Source organism: Dreissena polymorpha, chromosome 7 (assembly GCF_020536995.1).
Source record: "Dreissena polymorpha isolate Duluth1 chromosome 7, UMN_Dpol_1.0, whole genome shotgun sequence".
NCBI lineage: Eukaryota > Metazoa > Mollusca > Bivalvia > Myida > Dreissenidae > Dreissena > Dreissena polymorpha.
This window is the reverse complement of record NC_068361.1, coordinates 78,835,396-78,859,841: the sequence shown is the minus strand read 5'-3', so window position 1 is coordinate 78,859,841 and position 24,446 is coordinate 78,835,396. Positions and strand designations below refer to the sequence as shown.

Sequence of the window (24,446 nt, the reverse complement as noted above, 5' to 3'; positions counted from 1 at the left end):
GAAACGTCAATTAATCTGAACATCACCACCTATATCTCACATTGGCAAGCGATTAAATAAAGAATAAATTAAACAACGAGTATGCTAGTATTTCAATTAACTGGCAAAGAAGTATTTATATGGTTTCGGTTCCTTTGTAAGCACGTTTACCGGTACATGTCATCATAAGACCGAAAATATTAAGTTAAATTAAAAAATACAGGCGGGTTTATTACGACGGCAATAGGCTGTTGGTATTGTTGTGTAATTTTTTGTATTTTAACATCGAAGACTTATAACATGAATTACATTTCGAAGGAACAAACCTGTGTTTCTGCGATTCATGTAAATTCACTTGCATGGTTGCACATAATTCAAATTTGGTTAATTAAATAATATCAAAAATTTTATGAAGATAATTATGTTGATCAAACTTTATTCAAATGAAATAACTATATAATAAATGGAAGAGAACAATTTTTTTGTCAAGTTAGTCTTTGATTTTCTGAATGCAACACAATCGTCTTAATACTCCATGGATTCGTTTTAGGAGTTGCCGTCCTGTGCCCGACGCCTTCTTCTTTGCTAAGCCACTATTGGCGTCTTCCTTATATGACTGCAGGTACTTTTCGTCAGAGCGGTTCTTGTCATCACCCAGGAGCACGCAATCCTCAATCCCGTTGTCATCATCATTGCAGCCATTGTCATCTGCGCAGCCTTTGTCATATGCGAGACCCTTGTCATCTGCACTGCCTTTGTCATCTGCGCAGCCTTTGTCAACTGCACATCCTTTGTCATCAGCGCAGCCTTTGTCATATACACAGCCTTTGCCATCTGCACAGCCTTTGTCATATGCGCATCCTTTGTCTTCTGCAAAGCCTTTGTCATATTCACAGCCTTTGTCATCTGCACAGCCTTTGTCATCTTCGCAGCCTTTGTCATCTGCGTAGCCTTTGTCATCTGCGCAGTCTTTGTCATATGCGCAGCCATTGTCATCTGCGCAACCCATATCATCTGCGCAGTCATTGTCATCTGCGCAGCCTTTATCATCTGCGCAGCCTTTGTCATCTGCACAGCCTTTGTCATCTGTGCATGCGTTGTCATCTGCTCTGCCTTTGTCATCTGCGCAGCCTTTGTCATCTGCGCAGCCTTTGTCATCTGCGCAGCCTTTGTCATATGCACAGACTTTGCCATCTGCACAGCCTTTGTCATTTGCGCAGCCTTTGTCTTCTGCGCAGCCTTTGTCATCTGCGCAGCCTTTGTCATCTGCGCAGCCTTTGTCATCTGCACAGCCTTTGTCATCTTCGTAGCCTTTGTCATCTGCGCAGTCTTTGTCATCTGCACTGCCTTTGTCATCTGCGCAGCCCGTATCATCTGCGCAGTCATTGTCATCTGCGCAGCTTTTATCATCTGCGCAGCCTTTGTCATCTGCACAGCCTTTGCAATCTGTGCATGCGCTGTCATCTGCACTGCCTTTGTCATCTGCGCAGCCTTTGTCATCTGCGCAGCCTTTGTCATCTGCGCAGCCTTTGTCATCTGCACAGCCTTTGCCATCTGCACATGCTTTGTCATCTGCGCAGCCTTTGTCATCTGCGCAGCCTTTGTCATCTGCACTACCATCGTCATCTGCGCAGACTTTGTCATCTGCGCAGTATTTGTCATCTTCGCAGCCTTTGTCATCTGCGTAGCCTTTGTCATCTGCGCAGCCCGTGTTATCTGTGCAGCAATTGTCATCTGCGCAGCCTTTGTCATCTGCACAGTTTTTGCCATCTTCGAAGCCTTTGTCATCTTCGCAGCCTTTGTCATCTTCGCAGCCTTTGTCATATTCGCAGCCTTTGTCATCTGCGTAGCCATTGTCATCTGCGTAGCCTTTGTCGTCTGCACAGTCTTTGTCATATGCACAGCCATTGTCATCTGTGCCGCCCGTGTCAACTGCGCAGCCATTGTCATCTGCACAGCCTTTATCATCTGCGCAGCCTTTGTCATCTGCACAGTCTGTGTCATCTGTGCATGCGTTGTCATCTGCACTTCCTTTGTCATCTGCACAGCCTTTGTCATCTACACTGCCTTTTTCTTTTGCGCAGCCTTTGTCATCTGCGTAGCCATTGTCATCTTTACTGCATTTGTCATCTGCGCAGCCTTTGTCATCTGCACAGCCTTTGTCATCTACACTGCCTTTGTCGACTGCGCAGCCTTTGTCATCTGCACTGTCATCTGCACCGCCTTTGTCAAATGCGCAGCCTTTGTCATCTGCACTGCTATTGTCATCTGCGCAGCCTTTTTCATCTGCACAGCCTTTGTCATATTCGCAGCCTTTGTCATCTGCGTAGCCTTTGTCATCTGCGCAACCCGTGTTATCTGTGCATCCCTTGTCATCTCTGAGACCCTTGTCATCTGCGCAGCCTTTGTCATCTGCGCAGCCTTTTTCATCTGCGCAGCCTTTGTCATCTGCACAGCCTTTGTCATCTGTGCATGCCTTGTCATCTGCGCTGCCTTTGTCATCTGCAGAGCCTTTGTCATTTGCGCAGCTTTTGTCTTCTGCGCAGCCATTGTCATCTGCGCAGCCATTTTCATCTGCGCAGCCCGTGTCATATGTGGAGCCCTTGTCATCTGCGAAGTCTTTGTCATCTGCGCAGCCTTTGTCATCTGTGCGGCTTTTGTCATCTTCGCAGCCCTTGTCATTAGTGCAGCCCTTGTCATTTGCGCTGCCTTTGTAATCTACACAGCCTTTGTCATCTGTGCAGCCTTTGTAATCTGCGCAGCTTTTGCCATCTGCGCAGCCCTTGTCATCTGTGCAGCCCTGTTCTTTTCTGTTCTGATCTGTGAAATCAAGAGGAAGGCGTTTGTTTGTATCAAAAGGTGTGAAACTAGACTTGGAACTGGACGAGTTATAATATGTAAAAATAATTGTAGAAAACAGAGGAAAAACATGATTTTTTTTCATTTGAAAATTAAGCCGCCTTTTAACTCTCCATTGGTTGTTGTCGACTCAGGCACTACTTTGAAGTACATCTGGTTCTCTTAAATTGAACACCGTGTATGGAAAATACGTTTAGAAGCACCCGGCCGTACTCCGGGGTACTTTTTAGTTTATGTTCCATACACTGGGTTCTTTGCAGTATAATTATGAGTATTCGGGGTAGTTTTAAGTAATACCAATGCCGAGAATGAGCAATCGAGCCATGATAACTCGAGATAGGACCGGGTTTGGAAACGCGATAATAAGGAAAACCGGAGTTCGACTTAAGCATTAAATTTTCTAGTTAACTAACGAAAGACACAATTCACAAAGCATTACTTCGAAATAATCAGAAATTCGGATTAACGGTTTTCGAAATAACGAAGTTATAGGACTTTAACAAACGGTGAGTAAGTCGTTACTTCCCATTCAAAACATTATCTGGTAAAGAGGACACGAACAAACTTGCATCAGTGCAATACAATTTAGAATTAAGAACTAAAGATGATTTTCGGGGCCTCATAGAGACATGAAATAAGGATATTCATTTTTAAAATACTTTATGAAATGATATCAAATGAACATCGATTAAGACGATAAATTTGCATTGTATTTGAAGTGTAAAAGCGGAATTATATAACATTTAATCAAAGATCTACGATAAAACGTACGCCTTATTCTGCGACGCGGCCTGGCGCATAGAAATCCTTCTTTTGTAGCCTCTTCGAGTACGTAGTTCTGCACTCGCCGTCGAACTATTGGGTACATCTCACTGCATGCTACTCGGGCTTCGTGAAGTTCGACTGCAAGTTTCGCTATCATGGGCATAATCACGTCGTTCACGAAAGCTGGATAACCCCCTTGAGATACGAAATACCTTCCAACTGGGGTAAGCTGGAATAAATTGCGCGTCTCTTGATTCAATGCTATATCGTACATTTGCGTTTATTTAAATATTTCTCGATGTGTCGTTGCGTTCGTTCTCTTGTATTGCTTAATGCGTTTCTTATGGCAGTAACGTCAATGACGCCAATGACGTCAAATGACGTCGTGACGTTGCAAAATCGTCCAATCGTACATAAGCTAACATAATGACCGTGGTCCGTTTGCAGTTTTCTGTAAATATTTAAAGCCAATGCCTTAGACATTTATATTAACAAACGTTATCGCGGATACACGGGTAGAGCGTTGATAATAATCATCTCAGTGAATATATCAGAACCATGTTCAAGTTGAATACAGTGATGCTCTCTTTGGTCAGCACGGCAATGTACATTTCCGTATATTATGTTGTACATTGTACGGAATTATTCCCGTCCGAAAAAATGATACTGTATACTTGTTACAATTGCGTCGTATCGAAAATGCTTTGTTTTAGCAGGATATTGTCGGAAAAGGTACACTTATTCTTCCTACGTGTATCTGCCTTTTGTTTACTAGTAGTTTAGTCCACAATAGTGTTGATTGTTCAGGTAAAAAACCAAATCACTTTCAAAATGGCTGCATATTGTTTAACGTCATGCTCACGTATACCAAACTTTATAATTAATGTATCTTATTATTAAAAACTTGCCAAAATATTAATATTAACCTCATTTATGCAATATAAGATGAAATCGAGATTTTGAACCCCGATTCATAACATATCTTACCAATGGGTTTACGAATTGAATTAATAAGAAGTAAACGTGCTATAAACCGGGAACGGGGCTTAATTCATGTGCGTAAAGTGGCGTTCCCGATAAGCCTGTGCAGTTCGCATCGCGAATCAGGGACGACACTGTGAAATAAATTTTTTCCAAAATCTTGATCCGCGAAACTAAATGACTGATTGACTGAGTGAGTGACTTTGTGATTGAGTGACTGACTGAGTGAGGGAGTGATTGAGTGAAGGAGTGAGTGAGTGACTGACTGAACGATTGACTGACTGACTAAATGAGTGATTGATATGCATCTATTTAAAATGTATTCTTTACCATTAAGGCATTATAATGAGCGTATCGAAACTACTGGAAATGCGTCCCTGGATTCTCCCTGTGCTTTGTATTGGAAGCTTAACAATTGTTTATATTCACATTGTCTTGTTTATCTATTCATCTATCCATCCATCCATCCATTCATTCATTAATTTATCTTATTCATCCATTCATTTATCAAAATGATCATCCGTGTTAGTGAGATAAATAACTCTCAAATCTTGAATGCAGCGATTAGATGTAATGAAATGTATTATTTTCCGTAGTTCAAAATACAACAAATGCTTAAATATAATGGTTAGACTTAACCACCAATCAGTCAAGCGGCACCATTTAACATAAAAAATTCTTTAATGGGTCCAGATATCGGAAAAGTAGCACCGGATTCGGATTAAGGAAGACAAAATCACATAGTTTGGACTATCTTATTGTTTTATTTCATTGGAATGTAAGGTGTACTGGGTTTTGCGCTTCTGTTAAAAGGGTGCTGCATTCTTATCGAAATGCACCATTTAAACTCAATAGTTCTTCAACTAATTAAAAATTAAAATTAAAATTAACACCGGATTCGTATTCAGCAACACAAATTCATAGAGATTTCACTATCTTATTGTTTGATTTCGATGGAGCGAACGAGCTATCGAGCGAGCGTATTTCATCTGTGCACGTAAATAGGACGGCATAAGAAAAGGGTGCTTAATGCAAAACATTTATTGATTATAACTTTTTTTTATATTTTGTTTTCAATTTTGTTTTCAAACTTTTAAACAACACTATAAACTGTTTATGTTTTATTAAAAACATTCGTTGTTTCTTTTAAGATACATATGTATTTTTTGACGTTTTGTTTTAATATTGATAACTCTTGAACGGCTTTAGATATCTTTAAAATTCCAACGAATTCGTGATCAGCGTGGTCAAAGGCATATAGACATAAACATCTCTTTATTTTATTTCAACGCTGAGTTTTTTTAAATAAATAAATTATTTATTTATGTTTTAAATGTTACGGACATAACATTCCGCGTACATCGCTTCAATATCATGTTCTTAATTCTATCCAACCTTTCTGCATTATAAAACAAACGTATACAATTTAGTTAAGAAACTAAATCACTCGCAGCATGCCAAAAAATGAGTCTGGGCTTGAACCCGGATCACCTTGGTGAGAAGCGTGTATACCAACAACGGCGCTGAAAGGATGTGCACATGTGTTTTCCCAGAGCGAGGCTGATTTTGTCTTTCAAATGAATTGTGCTGATGCAGCACTTACTGATAATGATTTCTTGACAGCTGATATAAAGATATATGCGAGGGTCGCATGATAGGAAAACATGGCTTGCACACGCTAATCTGGGACGACGCTTTACGCACATGCAATAAACCCGTTTTTTCCCCATTATGCGACTCATATCTAATGCAGGTGTTTCGAATTTCAACTCGAAAAGCAAAATAGGTTTGCCGAATGGTTTCCATGGGTTAGTCTTGGCCCGATGTTCTACAACGCGGTCGTTAGTTTCGAATCTCTGACGACGACATTATCAGTGTGTTCTTTAAAGTGATATTATGGGCATTTTTTCACTGATGAATTGAGCTGAAAAGAATTAACTGGTCAAAAGAGTTAGTTAAAATGTGGAAGCAGACCAAGTATCTGCAACTAATCTTGCTACCAGTTGTTTATAAAAAAAGTATATAAATTATATTCGATATTTTACATGACTCACCCAGTCCTCTAAGCCGAAATGATCCGTAAAACAAAATAGTGTCTTTGTGTCGTATGAACGGATCTGCACTAAAACTAAATTGAGATTGACATCGTACATCAAATCATTTATGTCGTCAGTTGTCAAAACGAAAGTACGGTTGATATTTAAATGCATTATTTTTCTCTTTCTGGGATGTTGTTTTAGTATGTTGATGCTGCATTAACAAATATACATGTGTATGAAGTGAAAACACCAGAAATAAACAACGGTTGCGATAGTCACCTATACACTGTTAGATGCCCATAATATCACTTTAAAGGAGCAACCGGCATTGATTGCTATTAAAATCGTTGATTATACACTAATTGATACACAGGACAAAATGTTCGGTACAAAACTCAAGTCGGGTCCAGCGGCATAATAGTGACCAGCCAGGCAGCCTCAAACTGTATGCGGCTTCGGTCAATATATGATTTGGGGTTGCCTGACTGGTCAAGATTATATTTACGCAGTTATTACTTAGTTGACACTGCCTTTAATTCCCAAATATGGAACGGCCGACGTTTATGGCTTTTCTTTGCATCAGAATGTGCAAGGCTATTATCAGTTTAAAAGATTAATATCTTATTCCGAAAGATGCAATCAAAAACGTATATCACGCAGCTTCTAAGAAAATCCCATTCGCCCAAATGCAAGCGAGCGAACTCGGGGATTCGGCAGTGAGATTTCGACAAAATCCCTTTACTTCAATAAATGCACCACAAACGCTGGTCTGTCAACGTCGCTGCCAATGAAATACATGTTGCAGACACACTTGGGAAACAGTTGATAACCACTTAAGGAATGGGCGCGATCGAAAAATGGCTTTTCATCCAGGAGAGAAAGAGAACGTTTTACAAATAGGCACTACTTTCGACAATCACCACATGAAGCAAATATCGTAGTCTTTTTTCACGATAATATAATAAAAGAGCCAATCGTGATGCATCGATTATTTCCGGAAATTCAATCTATACATAGATGGTGACGTCACTACGTTACTGTCAGTAAGAACGGTGTGTACACAGTGCTGTAAATTAGCACAATTAACCAGCCATACGCGCATGCCCACAACAAACACATACGCAACGTTTCACAAGTGCACACAACATACATTCACGTGCACACAACATACATTCACGCATTTCTTGCGCGTATCATCACCGCTCATTAACAAAGCATTCAAAACACAATACGAACGCCGCTTGGAACTACTTTCCACATCCACGTCTACTTTCCATTCGCAACTTTTAACTTGCCCCTTTCACTTTCACTTTACTGGCACAAATCCGCAATTACATTACTTTGCTCACACACCTAGCAAATTAACATGTCAACATATCACATACATAGTATAAATACATAAATAACAACGTACTAAATCACTTGGCTTATATCTTTGCTCTTCTCAAAAATCAGTGCCATCAAATGCCCCTCGTAACCGATATTCGGTATGTCGACAACAGCCCTTTCAAAAGAGTACAACAACAACAAGCATGGCGCCAATAATGGATATTTACGATTTCACAATGAACTTTTCGCAAATTAGCAGTCAGAATAGCGTTGTATCAATGTATAACGCACACCATCTTGTACAATGAACATTTCTGCACGGAACGCTTGTTACGGTAATACAAAACTGGGAATATTTCAAAAATCGGAGCCCAGGTTGTTCCAACGACTTTTTTTCGAATTCAAAAGTTGACGAGAGCCCATTAATTTCTCTCATCCGCCGGTCTGATTGAGTGTGGGTGGGACAACAACCGATACTACATCGAGGCCATCTCTTTCGCTATGCAACTCGTCCAGAGATACGGCATCGACTGTAAGGCTCGCTCTGCAGTCACTGAGGTACGCAGGGAAGATCACTTTTAAACAAGATTTTATGCAAACACAATGGATCTAGACATATAGAAAGTCATTTATTTACTTAAGCTGTAGTTTAATGTTCGTTCAATTATCTTGATTGTGTACAAAACCTAAGGGTGATTGAGAGTCCTTCCTGTCCTTTGGGCTGAACCAGTGCTGTACATCATGGTGTCTTGTGTTGAAAAGTTGATAACTTTACCAGAGTGTGGATTAAAGTGGGCATGCTTGCGAAGCTACATAAACGGCATTATCCACTTCGGTGACCACATCAATTCTTACCTTGATTGCTCTTTTATGCAAGGACATCGCCTGGAAGTACCTTGTTAGCGCCGCGTACAACAAAAGGGCTCTACAACACCTGTATGGCATGCCGTTGATGGGTCGCCGCCGTTTAGCTCCAAAGTGCACGATGTTGCCACAAAAGCAAGGTAGGTTAGAAAGAGTGCATGATGGGTTTATATCTGCAGTTGATCAGCGCTTAATCAAACACGGATATACCGGTAATTCTATTCGATCGTTGTTTGGAGCATTTTTCCAGTCTTGATTTGTTTGCCCTTAAAGATGTGTTTGTGGGTTGGGTGTGTGTGTGTTTATCCATTTTGATGTCGTTTTATCTCCGTTACTTGTAAATGCCTGGGAGGACGTAAAATTGTTCAGTGCATAGCTAAAAGCTGGTGTGTGTATTTTGACCATTTATTATGCCATCTTGTGGATCTTTTTTTTAACAATAAAGTAAAAATGTTCGAAGAATGTTTTTTTTGTGGAAAAATTTACTTGCAAAGATGCCTGTTAAGGTTTTAGAATTATACGAGGTCAACAGTTCAAATTACAAAACTAATAATGAAATTATTGACAAATTAAGGGTGTCAATGTAATAATTGTACAGATGAACTTTCACAGTCCAGACAACTATGTAAAATACAAAATGAGCTTCATTCTGTGATAATAGGGCTTAATTCATGCGCATGAAAATGTGGTCCCAGATCAACGTGTGCAGTCCACACAGCTAATCACAGACAACACGTAACGCTCTTCTGGATTTTTTTGTTTGAAGGAAGTGACACCACAACAAAAATCTAGTTTAGGCGGAAAGTGTCGTCTCTGATAAGCTTGTATGGAATGCACAGGCTAATCTGAGATGACACTTTATGCATTTGTATTAAGCTCAGATTGCCATAGCGAGGCTCGTATCAGAAGACTATCATTAGTATTCAGAGTGTAGAACAAGATGACATCATAACATGTTTTTCAAAGTTTGTTTTTGCTCTGTTGTTAGGTGAACATGTCTCCCAACCTGTCCACCAATCATTTTATGGGAAACAAACGCTTGTACCAGCACGTCATCTGCAATGTTCTACGAGTGTCCCGGATAGCTTCCATGGTCTACAATCAGTTTTCAAACGTTTAGGTATAGCCATTAGTTATATCTATCAAAAAAGTAGGAGCAGTGCTCTGTGAAAAGGGAGTTTAATGCATGTGCGTAAAGTGTCGTCCCTCAAGTGCACAGGCTAATCAGGAACAACACTTTCTGTCTTAAATAGATTTTAGGGATAGAGAGACTTTCTTTAAAAGAAAAATATCATAATAGCTGAACGTGTTGTCCGTGATTAGCCTGTGCAGACTGCACAGGCTAATCTGGGAAGACACTATACGCACATGCATTAAACCCCCTTTTCACAGAGCGCCGCTCATGTTTTTTCACCTTAGTTTAATCCTTTTTATTTTTAGCTAAATTGCATTCAAAGCCTTAGGTTATTGACATGCTCTCAAGTCTGTTTTCTGGGTAGAGCCAGTAATTAGTGTCTATATGGGAGATCTAATGAATGCTTCTACAGTACGGAACAAACCTGTGAACTCCCCGTCGTTTGCGAACACCATATACACTACACCGCAGTGACATTCACCTTGATTTTACCTTGATTTGTTATAGTATGCTTGTGTCTGCCATTACCTAATAAATGCCTTTTAAAATGTATAATGTGTGCCAAATTTTTTTTATGGAGTTTTATGTGCACATTTACCGTTGAGACAGTCTTATGGCCTTGGGGATCATATTCAGCAACCCAATAATTAGCTTGGGTATAGAGGATAGACCTGCTCGTAGCAACAAAATAAGCCTTGTTTTCCCAGAGTTGCCTGTCTGTTTTGACAGCGATGCTGACACAGATGAGATGCTGGCGTCTGACCAGGAGATCACGGTGTTCTCAGAGTGGTGTTCTACGCCAGAATGTGCCGGCAAACAGGGATGTGGTAATCTGGTGAGTAGATGTCATGGTTACAGAGATTTGGGAGATTTGAGCCTTGCTCTGGGAAATCTGGGCATAATGCATTTGCATAAAGATTCCTTAAGCAATTAGGTTGAAGTTGGATGGGATTGACACCTTTGTTAATCTGTATTGGGATAGCCACCACGAGAAAGCTTTCATAATGACCTAAGGGCTAACTGAAACGGCTGTTCATTGTGACGGCAAAATGGATTGGGCTAGTGGATACAGAAAGTTCAGAAATGTGGACAACTGGTGTCTGTGTGATGGCTTAGCCCCCTATTTTTTGTTTTCCCATTTCTCCCATTGTTGTGCACTCTGTACCAGCATCATAGTTTCAAAGATTCATGTCTGCATCTTGCTTTAAGCGGTGTGTCCTATGATCCTATTATTAAGAATTACAATCTGTAATCATCAGTGGCAGCGCTCAGTCTGTATCAATGTACCCAGTGTGCCCATCTGGAAATATTAGCCCCAAGCATTATTTTGTCCACCATGGATGGTTTTTCAATGACTGCATTAGCTATCAGCATGATGAGGCGGATTGTGAGGCTTAAGAATTAGGTACCAAAGTTAAAGATCGAGGTAACAATTCAGTATAATATATCCAAGTTTTGGAATGTCATATTTGCTTGCATCAGTGTCATTGCTAAAATGTGTATTCCCACATGTTACTTTCAGCGGTGTGCGTTGTGCACCCAGTGCCTGCACGCCTCCCAGAAGGTGACCTTGAGGGAGGCCTACCTGGAACACTACAACAGGGGCGGCTGTCGCAGGCTCATCCCTCCTGCCATTGTAAGTCGCACTTGTATTTGTAAGAGGTCGTAGTCAGGCTTATCAGGGACATCACTTTTTGCCTTGCCTGGAATTTCGTTTAGAAGTGACTTCCTTTAAAGAAAAAAATACATTAAAGCAGGAAGTATTGTCCCTGTTTAGGGTGTGTGGACTACACAGGCTAATTGGGGTGACACTTTACCCACATGCATTAAGCCCCGTTTTCATAGAGCACAGCTCATTTGTATGAGGTCAAAGTGGCGTGTTGATATGGTGTCCCCTGCCTAGCGGTCAGGGGTCTTATGTTTAAGCCAGGCTCTTCAAGCGTTCTCAAAGTCTTCTCTTAAGACATGTACTGGTTTTACCCAGGAAACAGGCCCAAGAGTGTCTTAGAAAGCTGCTTTTGATGTAATTGTGCTTTAATGAGAAGGTTTAAATACAGCATATCTATATTACCCAGCTTGTCTCATAGTATGTAGACAAATATAAAAAAGAATAATCAGAATGTTCTATTTATTTGGGTACATTTTGAGTTGTCTTCAAACATACAGTATACAAAAACATAGAATTAGTATGGTATATATTCATAAATACCGGTATAATCAATATAATTCTGTTAAATTTATTTACCGGTAGATTCTAACATGCTTTAATTTGTTTTTACTTAGTGAAAAGAACAAAAAGTCAATTAAACCTAACCAGAAAAAAGTGCAAATGTACCATTTTGGTAAAATGAGGTTAGCTTTGTTTTCTCTGAATTTGATGTAAGTAAATGTCATAAAAATATCATTGTTATTTTACAACACCTTTGAATAAAGCATAGCCACAGTCACTTAACCCTTCCCGGCTCAGATGCCAAGTATAAATGGCTGTATGAAACCTGCAGCATAAAAACCAGAAAAGTCTGAAAGTCACATGCAGCCTGTTCAGGTTTTATGCTGTTTGCTGCTCATCAGTATCTTAGGGTTGGAAATGAAGCCTTAAAAACTTAGACTAGTGAACAAGGTCTTAAATTTATTTTGATTTTTAAGTGACTAAACTTGCATCAAAGTGTGAATCAGAGTGTTAAAGGCTTAATAACTTTTCAATGACATTTATTTTTTACTTGACTTTAATATTGTTTGTTTGTGTCCTTTTTCAGGGACATGAGGAAGCTTTAACATGGAGCCCAGAGAATCCAGATACAGATGCCTTTGGGCTTCAGAATCAAACAGAGAGGAATCGTCTCATGTATTTGTGGTTTGTCGGAATGTGCTGGAAAGACCGCACTTTCTGTCTGTGATAATGAGTTGTGATCTCATTTATTTAAGAAACTAAACTATAGCGTTCCAAATGAGCCGAGTTATGGTAAAATGGGGCTTCATGCATGTGCGTAAAGTGTCATCCCTGATTAGCCTTCACATACAGCGCTTCCAGCATGCACTGAAAAAGAAACTCCTTTTTAGCAAAAAATACAATTGAAGTGGAAAGTGTCTTCTCTAATCTGGGATGACACTTTACGCACATGCATCAAACATTGTTTCCCCAGAGTGCGGCTCATATGTATTTTGTATTTTCTATGCATTAAATGGTATTTTTTTAATTATTTATATTAATACAAAATTATACATGCATATGGGCAAACTAATATAATATTTCCACCAAAAATGTCAAAGAACTTGAAATACATCATAGAGAAATTACGGCAACTTTTAGGGCGCAATTTGTTCTATATTTTGACTTGTATTTATATAATATACTCATTCTTGTTTAAGTACGCAGTCAGAAAATTCTTTGTTGTTTAATAATACAATTTTTATGCAACATTATTATGGTTTTTTTAACACATTTTTGGAGCAATTTTATTAATCCTTTGCTGTGCTCTCGCTCTTTTGATAGAGTGCTGCACAACAAATACCAGATTTACTTTTGAGTGTTAATAACAAGTTTCCATCTAGCAAAAGCTTTATATGCCATGTATTACCTCAAAGTGCAAATATACATTCCATTGTGTTCCTTCTCACCCAAAGGTTAGTGAAGTTAGACATTATAAAAAGTACAAATTCAAACTAACACCAATACTGATTAAATAAGTACAATTTCCTAGAAATGACAATGACTCGTGGTTAAACTATGCAATTGGAGAATAATATAGCCATTTGTCAAGGGTATTGCTTTAGTTTATTTATTATTTTAATAATTTTAATTAAAAGATTTAATTGTGTTGTTTTTAGTAAAAATGCTGCTGGACAGCTTTTTATATGTCACAATTCATAATATTATTTGCCATGTTTCATCATGTTCTAGGTATTAATTATTAAAAATATTTTTTTACAAGTAGTTGTGAAAGGGTTTTGTAAACAATGTTAAATTTGTTCCACGTTCATTTGTTGCTTTACTATATTGGCTATTGTACTAGTTTCAGATCATGAAAATTTAGTTAGAATCATTTGTTATTTATATGGATTTTTATTTTATATGTTTGGTGATAGCTTTTATTGTTATATGTGTCGGTTTTACTTTGTTTTTTAAGTGTTTGCATACCTTCAAAGTATATTGCAATCATGCAAATTCATGGTGCGACTAAGCAAGCCTTAATTCCTATATGGCCTTCTCTGTGAAAAAACTGGGCTTTCCGAGTGTGCGTGAAGAGTTGTCCCAGATGAGCCTATGCAGTCAGCACTCCACAGGCTAATCTGTGACAACACTTTACACAAATGCATAAAGTCCTGTTTACTCTGAGTGCTGATAATATTCTTATTTGAGAGCAACAATTTACAAGCCTGCATATAGGAAAAGTGAGAAAGCTCTATTGAAAACTTATCTGTACATGGCTTGTGCAAATTTTGATTTCTGTGCCTCAGATTTACAATTTAAAACCAGATGTTAAGCCTGGTTTTTCAATGAATAAGGTTTTCCTCTTATACACACTTGGAACATTGTTCTAGCCCTTCTTTTGGCAAAACAGGGCTTAATGCATTGTGTAATGTGTGGTCCCAGATTAGCCCCTGGGGTCTGCACAGGATAATCAGGGACGACACTTTCTGTTAAATTGGAAAGAAAATAAAAGGTAGTCTCTTCTTAACAAAAATAAAGTCTAGGCAAAAAGTGTCTTCCCAGATTAGCCTGTAAGGGCTGCACAAGCTAATCTGGATCGACCCTTTAGGCACATACAATTTCCCAGAGGGCTGTTCATTTATTTAAATGCTCAGGGGTCGTATTCCAGAAGCATCTTAAGTTAAATTGTATTCTTATCCTTAAAGTGGGATAAATTTTTAAGTGTTTCATTTCATATTGCAATTGTTTGGCATCAAAATTTACATGAAAATAACTTCATTATGTCAATGTTATTTTAGGAATACCAAAAAATGATGTATTTCCTCATTAAGTAAAGAAATACAAAACATTGTAATTTTGACCTTAAGTGAAATTATTTAAGAAATTACTTAAGATGTCTTTTGAATACCACCCCTAATGAATGGAAGCACAGCCGTTATTTAATGGGACTTTTCATTTAAGCATCTAGATATCCTTTTTACTTGTTAGATTTAACTTCACTATAACAAGGTTGCACTTTTTCAAAGATAAGTAGGAAGCTACTCAGTAAGTATCAACTCTGTTATCATCTTCATTTACGTCTTGTTATATGTGTTAGATGCATCTATATTGTGGCGTCCGTCAGGATGGGTTTATTCGTTTTCTTTGTGAGTTATATTCTTACAACAAGACTGGCGGCAGTTTAAATAATATATTTATTTAGTAGGTTTAATATGTTATTGCAAAATTAGACAAGTTTGGTGGACACTTTCTCGGAAACACGTTACAAGTTATTTTTAGTTACCCAAGATGTTTTTACTCACTTTACTGCCCAGACAAGTGGAGCTACCAAGATGGAAGTTGTGCTGTCAAATTCAAATTCTAGCGCCCTTATATACTTTCTGGAAAGTGCCCACGTGACCTTAACTGACCAATGACCATATGACAGCCTGCCAGCATAATAACAATAAACCAATAGGATTCTGACAGCTCGGGAATCATCCAACAGAATCCGTCAGAATCCACAATGATGCTGGCAAATTCTGTGTCATAGCGGCCATGACAGGTCAGATTTATGCATAACATTTACATAATAATGCATAAATATGGCTTGTCAATAAACAACAGGATCGAAATGGAAACAATACACATAATACTAATAGTTCTGTTAGTGCAGTTAATAATTCGTGGTATTACGGAATAAGTCATGGAAATGAAATGGATTATTGTGTTAAAAGGATGTAAACAATGGACATTGCAAGCCTTACACGAATAACAAGGTAAGTGCAATTATCATCATCATCATCATAATCATTAGTAGTATAACTTTGGAAACTGCATTCCACGTAAGTATAACAGTAAACAATAAAGCATTTAAGCATATAATGGGTGTGGGGGTGGGTCATTACAATATGTATGATTGTTATATGTGTTAGATGCATCTATATGTATGATTGTTATATGTGTTAGATGCATCTATATGTATGATTGTTATATGAGTTAGATGCATCTATATGTATGATTGTTATATGTGTTAGATGCATCTATATGTATGATTGTTATATGTGTTAGATGCATCTATATGTATGATTGTTATATGTGTTAGATGCATCTATATGTTTGATTGTTATATGTGTTAGATACATCTATATGTATGATTGTTATATGTGTTAGATGCATCTATATGTATGATTGTTATATGTGTTAGATGCATCTATACGTATGATTTTGCCTATGAATGGGCATTCATCAAATATTGTTGTACTTTATTTGTGTTAACTGAAGTATTTGTTTTAATATATATTTACTGGTATATGCTTTTTACAATCTATTAAAAGATATACATTGAATCAAATTAAAAATCTAATTTCTCTAGTTAAACTCTAGGATTGTCATTTGTAATAAATAACTCTTTCAAACGAAGACATATCATATTGTGGTCTTGTTATAAGAATTGTTGTTGATTTGTGAAAATGGCATGGCATGAAAAAGCTTATTTTATTTCTGGTTAACTTGTACCATACCTATGCAATACCTTACCTATAACCCTTACATATTATTTTTTATATTAGAAAATATTAATGAATACCATTATATGAAGTCTTATTTGTCTGCTTAAATGGCTAAGTTTGTTATTTATAGGTGTTTTGACACTTTTTAGATCTGTTGTTATTATTTCACAGTTTGATATTCAGGTATAGTGTATTGGTTTGTTTAATTGTATATACAATGCAGCCTTTAAATTAATACATGTTAGAAGGTATGTTGTTGAATAAACAAATAAACTCAGGGCTTCAAATCATTCCGAAGTTAAAAAGTTATCAACAGTTACTTCTTTAGTTGTACAATTAATCAAGTACCTGTCATTTACCCACTGATATGTACTTTAACATGCCCCCACTTGTGTTACCCTTTAACATGTCTGCACTTGTGTTACCCTTTAACATGCCTGCACTTGTGTTACCCTTTAACATGTTCCCACAGTAGTCTCCCACTTGTGTCACCCTTTAACATTCTCCCACTTGTGTTACCCTTTAACATTCCCCTACTTGTGTTACCCTTGTGTTTTTACCATCATTCCTCCTGAGCCATCTATCAAAAAGTTATTTGTTCAATGTTGTATATTTGTATTGAGATTGTCATGTTTAAATATATGTTGAAATTTATGTATACATTTTAAACACACAATCTGTCAAAATGTGTCTCGGAATTTACAAATATCTACATTTACCTTGTATTTTCACGAGAATTTTATTGTATTGTTTAGTGTCATTGTTCTTGCTTTATAGATATAGATATTAATCAAATGGGTTGTTGCCTTACAATCAGACAAGCAATTCAGGACAAATGTTGCCTTATTGTTTCGATCTGCAAAATATGTATATTATTTACCTACTTTCTTTCTCTGTTAAAGTTATACGTTGTAGATGATTTTGTGCCATTTACATTATTATAAATAAACCCTGCTCTGGGAATTCCGGGCACATGCTTTAAGCCCTGTTTTTCCAGAACGAGGCTCAAATGCTTTTAGAATGTGTTAAATATAATCACGATATCTTTGACACCTGTTCAATTTCTGTTGTGAATTGAACGGCACATTTTATACATGGAAAACAGAATACAAAATTGAGATGTTTTATTATATTCTTGTTCCTTTTCTTTTCGTCTCTTGTCAACTAAAGAGGCAGAGTTTGTGCTTTTATTTCCGAGATTGTACATTGAAATCGGACGAACGTTGCAGTATCTGTCTTGCAAGGTCTTTAATAACTCGCGTATTGAAAGCCAAAATGGCCTATCATACTTTACACAGATATGATATGGGATGATTTTTGGCTGTGAAAGTTACGAATTCGGTGAGATTTAACTTAATGGACAAACTTAATGCATGTGCGCAAAATGTCGTCCAATATTAGCCTGTGCAGTCCACACAGGCTAATCAGCGACGACACCTTTCGCCTCAACCAGATTTTAGTCAAGAAGAGGCTTACGTTACAAAAAACGCCATAAAAGTGGACAGTTTGGTCCGTTATAAGCCTTTGCGGAATGCACAGGCTAATCTGGGACGACACTTAACGGACAAGCATGAAGCCTAATTAAGTGACCGAAAGTGCGCCGTATAAAAGCTTATTTTGACGATAAGCTATATACCATTAATAAATTTGTTTAACCATGCATTGAAATGTGTTGATATTTTTCAGCTGTAGTTTGGTCATAACGAGTCATGGTATTTGAAATAGGAATTGAACAACAACTTTCTACTCACTTGTACAATTAAGTTATGCACATGTACAATAACGACACTGACGTAAACACATATCCGACAATTAATTGATATTACTTGAATCATTACAGCTTATCGAGAAACATGCAGAATATTGCCAAATAAACACACTCATAGCGATGCGAAAATGAATTGTACAACGTTTCAGTCGCTTTGAATCTTGTTTGATCACTTTACAATACATCTACTTGTTATATTCCATAAATTTATATCACAAAATATTTTAAGCATTAAAATTCACATTGAAAAATACCGAATTCAACAATTTTAAAATTCGGGAGCGGAGATCCCTGCTGCACCCTCCCTTGTTGGGCTCCCCCAGTCAAACATTTCCTGCGTACGGCCCTGTGATGGCTGTATTATCTGCAAAAACACCACTCAAAAACACACTCGCACTGTGGGTAATGAAGTTGTTAACAATTAGCGCTAATCACAACTATTCTACCTAAACGAAGTCAACGCATTTAATACAGCTTTACTGCATTCACGTTTTACAGCAATGTCAATTTGTATGAATTTGTTTAGAAGTTAATAACGGGTATAGAAAGCTAAAAATCCGACATCACATATAAAAATACGCAGTATACACCCTTTTTCCGTCTATGAATCAATCAATCGGTTATGTACTGATCTGAGGTTAAGAAACGTCAATTAATCTGAACATCACCACCTATATCTCACATTGGCAAGCGATTAAATAAAGAATAAATTAAACAACGAGTATGCTAGTATTTCAATTAACTGGCAAAGAAGTATTTATATGGTTTCGGTTCCTTTGTAAGCACGTTTACCGGTACATGTCATCATAAGACCGAAAATATTAAGTTAAATTAAAAAATACAGGCGGGTTTATTACGACGGCAATAGGCTGTTGGTATTGTTGTGTAATTTTTTGTATTTTAACATCGAAGACTTATAACATGAATTACATTTCGAAGGAACAAACCTGTGTTTCTGCGATTCATGTAAATTCACTTGCATGGTTGCACATAATTCAAATTTGGTTAATTAAATAATATCAAAAATTTTATGAAGATAATTATGTTGATCAAACTTTATTCAAATGAAATAACTATATAATAAATGGAAGAGAACAATTTTTTTGTCAAGTTAGTCTTTGATTTTCTGAATGCAACACAATCGTCTTAATACTCCATGGATTCGTTTTAGGAGTTGCCGTCCTGTGCCCGACGCCTTCTTCTTTGCTAAGCCACTATTGGCGTCTTCCTTATATGACTGCAGGTACTTTTCGTCAGAGCGGTTCTTGTCATCACCCAGGAGCACGCAATCCTCAATCCCGTTGTCATCATCATTGCAGCCATTGTCATCTGCGCAGCCTTTGTCATATGCGAGACCCTTGTCATCTGCACTGCCTTTGTCATCTGCGCAGCCTTTGTCAACTGCACATCCTTTGTCATCAGCGCAGCCTTTGTCATATACACAGCCTTTGCCATCTGCACAGCCTTTGTCATATGCGCATCCTTTGTCTTCTGCAAAGCCTTTGTCATATTCACAGCCTTTGTCATCTGCACAGCCTTTGTCATCTTCGCAGCCTTTGTCATCTGCGTAGCCTTTGTCATCTGCGCAGTCTTTGTCATATGCGCAGCCATTGTCATCTGCGCAACCCATATCATCTGCGCAGTCATTGTCATCTGCGCAGCCTTTATCATCTGCGCAGCCTTTGTCATCTGCACAGCCTTTGTCATCTGTGCATGCGTTGTCATCTGCTCTGCCTTTGTCATCTGCGCAGCCTTTGTCATCTGCGCAGCCTTTGTCATCTGCGCAGCCTTTGTCATATGCACAGACTTTGCCATCTGCACAGCCTTTGTCATTTGCGCAGCCTTTGTCTTCTGCGCAGCCTTTGTCATCTGCGCAGCCTTTGTCATCTGCGCAGCCTTTGTCATCTGCACAGCCTTTGTCATCTTCGTAGCCTTTGTCATCTGCGCAGTCTTTGTCATCTGCACTGCCTTTGTCATCTGCGCAGCCCGTATCATCTGCGCAGTCATTGTCATCTGCGCAGCTTTTATCATCTGCGCAGCCTTTGTCATCTGCACAGCCTTTGCAATCTGTGCATGCGCTGTCATCTGCACTGCCTTTGTCATCTGCGCAGCCTTTGTCATCTGCGCAGCCTTTGTCATCTGCGCAGCCTTTGTCATCTGCACAGCCTTTGCCATCTGCACATGCTTTGTCATCTGCGCAGCCTTTGTCATCTGCGCAGCCTTTGTCATCTGCACTACCATCGTCATCTGCGCAGACTTTGTCATCTGCGCAGTATTTGTCATCTTCGCAGCCTTTGTCATCTGCGTAGCCTTTGTCATCTGCGCAGCCCGTGTTATCTGTGCAGCAATTGTCATCTGCGCAGCCTTTGTCATCTGCACAGTTTTTGCCATCTTCGAAGCCTTTGTCATCTTCGCAGCCTTTGTCATCTTCGCAGCCTTTGTCATATTCGCAGCCTTTGTCATCTGCGTAGCCATTGTCATCTGCGTAGCCTTTGTCGTCTGCACAGTCTTTGTCATATGCACAGCCATTGTCATCTGTGCCGCCCGTGTCAACTGCGCAGCCATTGTCATCTGCACAGCCTTTATCATCTGCGCAGCCTTTGTCATCTGCACAGTCTGTGTCATCTGTGCATGCGTTGTCATCTGCACTTCCTTTGTCATCTGCACAGCCTTTGTCATCTACACTGCCTTTTTCTTTTGCGCAGCCTTTGTCATCTGCGTAGCCATTGTCATCTTTACTGCATTTGTCATCTGCGCAGCCTTTGTCATCTGCACAGCCTTTGTCATCTACACTGCCTTTGTCGACTGCGCAGCCTTTGTCATCTGCACTGTCATCTGCACCGCCTTTGTCAAATGCGCAGCCTTTGTCATCTGCACTGCTATTGTCATCTGCGCAGCCTTTTTCATCTGCACAGCCTTTGTCATATTCGCAGCCTTTGTCATCTGCGTAGCCTTTGTCATCTGCGCAACCCGTGTTATCTGTGCATCCCTTGTCATCTCTGAGACCCTTGTCATCTGCGCAGCCTTTGTCATCTGCGCAGCCTTTTTCATCTGCGCAGCCTTTGTCATCTGCACAGCCTTTGTCATCTGTGCATGCCTTGTCATCTGCGCTGCCTTTGTCATCTGCAGAGCCTTTGTCATTTGCGCAGCTTTTGTCTTCTGCGCAGCCATTGTCATCTGCGCAGCCATTTTCATCTGCGCAGCCCGTGTCATATGTGGAGCCCTTGTCATCTGCGAAGTCTTTGTCATCTGCGCAGCCTTTGTCATCTGTGCGGCTTTTGTCATCTTCGCAGCCCTTGTCATTAGTGCAGCCCTTGTCATTTGCGCTGCCTTTGTAATCTACACAGCCTTTGTCATCTGTGCAGCCTTTGTAATCTGCGCAGCTTTTGCCATCTGCGCAGCCCTTGTCATCTGTGCAGCCCTGTTCTTTTCTGTTCTGATCTGTGAAATCAAGAGGAAGGCGTTTGTTTGTATCAAAAGGTGTGAAACTAGACTTGGAACTGGACGAGTTATAATATGTAAAAATAATTGTAGAAAACAGAGGAAAAACATGATTTTTTTTCATTTGAAAATTAAGCCGCCTTTTAACTCTCCATTGGTTGTTGTCGACTCAGGCACTACTTTGAAGTACATCTGGTTCTCTTAAATTGAACACCGTGTATGGAAAATACGTTTAGAAGCACCCGGCCGTACTCCGGGGTACTTTTTAGTTTATGTTCCATACACTGGGTTCTTTGCAGTATAATTATGAGTATTCGGGGTAGTTTTAAGTAATACCAATGCCGAGAATGAGCAATCGAGCCATGATAACTCGAGATAGGACCGGGTTTGGAAACGCGATAATAAGGAAAACCGGAGTTCGACTTAAGCATTAAATTTTCTAGTTAACTAACGAAAGACACAATTCACAAAGCATTACTTCGAAATAATCAGAAATTCGGATTAACGGTTTTCGAAATAACGAAGTTATAGGACTTTAACAAACGGTGAGTAAGTCGTTACTTCCCATTCAAAACATTATCTGGTAAAGAGGACACGAACAAACTTGCATCAGTGCAATACAATTTAGAATTAAGAACTAAAGATGATTTTCGGGGCCTCATAGAGACATGAAATAAGGATATTCATTTTTAAAATACTTTATGAAATGATATCAAATGAACATCGATTAAGACGATAAATTTGCATTGTATTTGAAGTGTAAAAGCGGAATTATATAACATTTAATCAAAGATCTACGATAAAACGTACGCCTTATTCTGCGACGCGGCCTGGCGCATAGAAATCCTTCTTTTGTAGCCTCTTCGAGTACGTAGTTCTGCACTCGCCGTCGAACTATTGGGTACATCTCACTGCATGCTACTCGGGCTTCGTGAAGTTCGACTGCAAGTTTCGCTATCATGGGCATAATCACGTCGTTCACGAAAGCTGGATAACCCCCTTGAGATACGAAATACCTTCCAACTGGGGTAAGCTGGAATAAATTGCGCGTCTCTTGATTCAATGCTATATCGTACATTTGCGTTTATTTAAATATTTCTCGATGTGTCGTTGCGTTCGTTCTCTTGTATTGCTTAATGCGTTTCTTATGGCAGTAACGTCAATGACGCCAATGACGTCAAATGACGTCGTGACGTTGCAAAATCGTCCAATCGTACATAAGCTAACATAATGACCGTGGTCCGTTTGCAGTTTTCTGTAAATATTTAAAGCCAATGCCTTAGACATTTATATTAACAAACGTTATCGCGGATACACGGGTAGAGCGTTGATAATAATCATCTCAGTGAATATATCAGAACCATGTTCAAGTTGAATACAGTGATGCTCTCTTTGGTCAGCACGGCAATGTACATTTCCGTATATTATGTTGTACATTGTACGGAATTATTCCCGTCCGAAAAAATGATACTGTATACTTGTTACAATTGCGTCGTATCGAAAATGCTTTGTTTTAGCAGGATATTGTCGGAAAAGGTACACTTATTCTTCCTACGTGTATCTGCCTTTTGTTTACTAGTAGTTTAGTCCACAATAGTGTTGATTGTTCAGGTAAAAAACCAAATCACTTTCAAAATGGCTGCATATTGTTTAACGTCATGCTCACGTATACCAAACTTTATAATTAATGTATCTTATTATTAAAAACTTGCCAAAATATTAATATTAACCTCATTTATGCAATATAAGATGAAATCGAGATTTTGAACCCCGATTCATAACATATCTTACCAATGGGTTTACGAATTGAATTAATAAGAAGTAAACGTGCTATAAACCGGGAACGGGGCTTAATTCATGTGCGTAAAGTGGCGTTCCCGATAAGCCTGTGCAGTTCGCATCGCGAATCAGGGACGACACTGTGAAATAAATTTTTTCCAAAATCTTGATCCGCGAAACTAAATGACTGATTGACTGAGTGAGTGACTTTGTGATTGAGTGACTGACTGAGTGAGGGAGTGATTGAGTGAAGGAGTGAGTGAGTGACTGACTGAACGATTGACTGACTGACTAAATGAGTGATTGATATGCATCTATTTAAAATGTATTCTTTACCATTAAGGCATTATAATGAGCGTATCGAAACTACTGGAAATGCGTCCCTGGATTCTCCCTGTGCTTTGTATTGGAAGCTTAACAATTGTTTATATTCACATTGTCTTGTTTATCTATTCATCTATCCATCCATCCATCCATTCATTCATTAATTTATCTTATTCATCCATTCATTTATCAAAATGATCATCCGTGTTAGTGAGATAAATAACTCTCAAATCTTGAATGCAGCGATTAGATGTAATGAAATGTATTATTTTCCGTAGTTCAAAATACAACAAATGCTTAAATATAATGGTTAGACTTAACCACCAATCAGTCAAGCGGCACCATTTAACATAAAAAATTCTTTAATGGGTCCAGATATCGGAAAAGTAGCACCGGATTCGGATTAAGGAAGACAAAATCACATAGTTTGGACTATCTTATTGTTTTATTTCATTGGAATGTAAGGTGTACTGGGTTTTGCGCTTCTGTTAAAAGGGTGCTGCATTCTTATCGAAATGCACCATTTAAACTCAATAGTTCT

At 38.6% G+C, this 24,446-nt stretch overlaps 2 protein-coding genes across 22 annotated transcripts in view; one reads left to right on the top strand and one right to left on the bottom strand.

Moving 5' to 3' along the window:
- Positions 1–398: 398 nt before the first annotated feature.
- LOC127836946 (prestalk protein-like) overlaps positions 399–24,446 on the bottom strand; it is an 88,408-nt gene continuing 64,360 nt past the window's right edge. For 10 of the 12 annotated variants that reach the window (XM_052363604.1, XM_052363598.1, XM_052363601.1 and 7 more), the window contains 2 exons: positions 19,880–20,221; positions 399–1,218 (listed from right to left, as the gene is read on the bottom strand). In XM_052363604.1, the coding sequence (XP_052219564.1) occupies positions 470–1,218; positions 19,880–20,221 (1,091 nt within the window). In that variant the 3' untranslated portion in view covers positions 399–469. Of the gene's footprint in view, positions 1,219–19,879; positions 21,476–24,446 lie in introns of all 12 variants that reach the window. The other 2 variants (XM_052363606.1, XM_052363605.1) reach the window with 2 other exon arrangements.
- LOC127836947 (uncharacterized) overlaps positions 8,137–24,446 on the top strand; it is a 71,121-nt gene continuing 54,811 nt past the window's right edge. For 2 of the 10 annotated variants that reach the window (XM_052363613.1, XM_052363616.1), the window contains exons 1-3: positions 8,137–8,510; positions 8,830–8,956; positions 9,805–9,936. In XM_052363613.1, the coding sequence (XP_052219573.1) occupies positions 8,454–8,510; positions 8,830–8,956; positions 9,805–9,936 (316 nt within the window). In that variant the 5' untranslated portion in view covers positions 8,137–8,453. The other 8 variants (XR_008029013.1, XR_008029012.1, XM_052363610.1 and 5 more) reach the window with 8 other exon arrangements.